Source organism: Capricornis sumatraensis, chromosome 2 (assembly GCF_032405125.1).
Source record: "Capricornis sumatraensis isolate serow.1 chromosome 2, serow.2, whole genome shotgun sequence".
Taxonomy (NCBI): domain Eukaryota; kingdom Metazoa; phylum Chordata; class Mammalia; order Artiodactyla; family Bovidae; genus Capricornis; species Capricornis sumatraensis.
Genome location: NC_091070.1, coordinates 113,273,454 through 113,277,251, shown reverse-complemented (window position 1 = coordinate 113,277,251; position 3,798 = coordinate 113,273,454). Strand labels below are relative to the sequence as shown.

General features: G+C 42.5%; 1 protein-coding gene across 1 annotated transcript; it reads left to right on the top strand.

Annotated features, from left to right (window-relative positions):
* The first annotated feature begins 288 nt into the window (after window positions 1-288).
* On the top strand, window positions 289-3,380 carry LOC138072668 (T-cell surface glycoprotein CD1b-1-like). The gene is given in 6 exon segments (XM_068963740.1): window positions 289-349; window positions 597-863; window positions 1,430-1,708; window positions 1,929-2,207; window positions 2,639-2,732; window positions 3,359-3,380. Coding segments are annotated over 6 exon segments (1,002 nt in total).
* Window positions 3,381-3,798: the final 418 nt, after the last annotated feature.

Sequence of the window (3,798 nt, the reverse complement as noted above, 5' to 3'; positions counted from 1 at the left end):
AACTTTTCCAAGGTAATAAATATGAAGGAAACTGAGATCAAGGAGATCATTTGGACAAGAGACATTAAAACAAAATCTACAAGTCATGAGCTGGAGAAGAAATGAGAGACCGAGTAAAAGCCCAGAGCCGTGGGAAGCACAGTTTTTCGGTAATGAACAATGTATGTGCAGAAAAGATTTGTCAGTTGAGGGAGAGAGGAAGTCACTATAAAGTACTGAGAAAAAGGTTTGCTGAAATTGGAGATCAAATACCAATTCTGAGAGTCAGAAGCTCTACTTCCCATTGAAATGCTGCTTCTGCCACTTCTATTGCTAGCAGTTATTGTGCCAGGTGGTGACAATGAGGATGGTAAGAGTAACTCTGGCTGTTTCCAGCTCGAGGTGCAGGGCTTCTGGATAAAAAGATGCTGCACCTACCACTAAGGGTCTGGGCTCTCTATCTCCAGCTCTCTTCTGTGTTTTGGAGGTTGGGAATAGAGCCAGAAGCCTTGGGGCAGGGAACTGTTTCAGGCTCTATATTGTTCATACTCTGGGTTCTTTTTCATTCTATCTTAATTCTCTTTTGCCTCACTTTTCTTATCCTTCCACCACCACAGCATTCCAGGGGCCAACCTCCTTCCATGTCATCCAGATTTCGACATTTGCCAACAGCACTTGGGCTCAAAATCAAGGCTCAGGCTGGTTGGACAATTTGCAGATTTATGGCTGGGACGGTGACCCAGGCACTACCATCTTCCTGAAGCCCTGGTCTAAGGGCAACTTCAGTGATGAGGAGGTGACTGAGCTGAAGGAACTATTTAGAGTCTACCTCGTTGGATTTATTCTAGAAGTGCAGGACCATGTCAGTGAATTCCAGTTGGAATGTGAGTACAGTCCTCTGAACTGGGGATGCCCTATGCATGTATATACCTCTCTAGAGTAGTCTCCAACCCTTACTCCATACCTCCACCTGGTATCCCAGATTTTTCCTGTTCTTTGAACTCTTGTGCCATAGATGAAATTCCTCCTTTGTGAACATCTTCTGGTTTGTTTGTACATAATTTGTTTTTCTCAAATCCCAAGCAACAAGTCCTCACTTTACCTACACTGTTCCTGAGTGCATGAATCCCTCCAATCTGTCTCCTCAAGTACCTTATGCCTAATCCCTTCTCTCAGTGTAATTCTTCCCTTCAGGCTGGAATGATGTACTTCTGACTCCCCTCTTGACCACCCTATTCCTTATAAGAGCACGTCTCCACCATTTACAACATGTGTAACTCTCTCAGATGTTCCTTTTTTTCGGAAAAGTCTCTGAATACGGCATTTTTTTTTTAGTCATTTTGCATCTCAGACCTTTCCAACAAAACCCAAAGTCCCATGTCCTTTTCCCATCTCTTTTTTTCTTGTGTGCTTTAAAAAATAACTTTGTCTCTGTTTTCTTTCTATCCAGACACCTTTGTGATCCAGGGCATAGCAGGTTGTGAGCTGCATCCTGGGAAGGCTGTAGAAAGCTTCTTGAAGGGAGCTTTTGGAGGATTGGATTTCGTGAGCATCAAGAATGATTCATGTGCACCTGTCCCAGAGGGTGGCAGCATGGCCCAGCGTTTCTATGAACTCATCATTCAGTACCATGCTATCTGTGATACTATAGCTAATCTCCTCTTAGAAACCTGCCCTCGATATTTCCTGAGTGTCCTTGATGCAGGCAAAGCAGAACTGCAGAGGCAAGGTTAGTCCTGTTCTCTCCCCAAGACTTTCCTGTTTCACCTTTCATCATCTTCTTTAAATTCAAAAGTGGGAGATACCTAAAAGGAGAGTGTTTTAATTATTAAATTATTTGGTTTCCAAAGAAGTGGAAGAGGTCACTATCCAAACTTGTGAGTTTCTGAGTCTCTATGTTCTGGATCAGAGTCATAATCTGACATTCTTACTGCTCCCTCTTACCCCAGTGAAGCCTGAGGCCTGGCTGTCCAGTGGCCCCACTCCTGGGCCTGGCCACCTACTGCTGGTGTGCCACGTCTCAGGATTCTACCCAAAACCTGTGTGGGTGATGTGGATGAGGGGCGAGCAGGAGCAGCCTGGCACTCAGCAAGGGGACATCATGACCAATGCAAACTGGACTTGGCATCTGCGAGTAACCCTAGATGTGGCAGCTGGAGAGGTGGCTGGCCTGAGTTGCTGAGTGAAGCACAGCAGTCTAGGAGACCAGGACATCATCCTGTACTGGGGTGAGAAGGAACTGGGGCCCCGCTGGGGATGGGAAGAGGTGGTTCAAGTACAGAGAGAAGGCCTGAATAAGGTGAGGGATTTAATGAATGAGAGAGGGAGGAAGAGAGTGGGGGAGAAAATAGAGAGAGACATTGAGACAGAGATAGAGAGTCAGGTTGAAATTTATTTCTGGGACAACAGTGTGAGAGGAATGAAATTAGCTAATCTAAGGTATAGAATAGGTAAGAAAGAAGAATGTAGACTAGGTGAGATGGGATGAGAGAGAGACATAAAATGTGGCTGTGAGTATAAGCCTTCCAGGAATATGAGAGAGGGAACCAGAGATGCCCATGTGTCAGAAGTGGGTAGTGGAGGTGCTGAGACTCAAGTGGGCAAGAAGGCCAAGAGAAACAGGTTTGAAGATATCCCAATATCCTCTCTCAATTGCCAGGACACCCCACCTCCACTGGCCTGATATTTGTGGCAATAATAGTGCCCTCCCTCATCCTTTTGATCTGTCTTGCATTATGGTTTTGGAGGCGCTGGTGAGTTTTTCATTCAGTTTTATTTTTCTGTCCATCCTCTCACTCTTTCCCTCCATTTTATCTATCACTTTAGCTTCAATATTTCCACCAGACCCTTTCCCATTTCTTTCCAACTCCCATCTTTGTGTAAATGTATTTTTTTAATGTGGTAAAATATGCATGACATAAAATTTACCACATTAGTCATTTCTAAATGTACAGTTTAGTAGAATTAAGTACCTTAACACTTTGTGCAACCAAAACCTAGAACTCTTTTCATCTTGAAAAACTTAAAGTCTATGCCAGTTAAACTATACTTCTGATACCCTAGCTACCACCGTTCTAGTTTCTCTCTATATTAATCTCTGTATGAATCTTGAACCTCTTAAGAGTGGAATCATCAGTGTAATTTTGGGGGACTGGCTTATTTCAATTAGCATTATGTCCTCATAATTCATTCATGTGGTGGCACATATTAGAATTTATTTCCTTCTTAAGATTGTGTAATACATTTTAGATTATAAATTAATTTGCCTATGGACAGATGGTTTGATTCCACATTTTGGCTCTTGTGAATAGTGCTGGCTATGAACATGGTGTGAAATATCTCTTATGCAGAGTGATTTTTTTGCTTGTGCTCTTAACAGGTCATATCTGACTATCTTGTGAGCCCATCACTGTCTCCTTTTCCATTTGGAATAAGTACCCAGGAACCCAGAAACTCAAGTGGTCAGCCCAGTAGTCAATTTCATCATATTTCATCAAATAATCATCTGATCAAATCAGAGTTCCTGTAGATTGTAAGATCAGAAACAGAATTAAAGTTGTTCATATATTATAAGACAATATTAATATTAGGATCTGCTCAGATTTCTTGGGTGTGAGATGTGTGCCTTGTAATAAATGAAATGATGTACACAACTTTTATGGTGACATCTCTTTGGCTTCTTATTTGATTTTTTTTTTTTTTTTCTCTTTCTGCTGTAATCAGTTCAGTTCAGTCACTCAGTCATGTCTGACTCTTTGCAACTCCATGAATCGCAGCATGCCAGGCCTCTCTGTCCATAACCAACTCCCGGAGTTCACT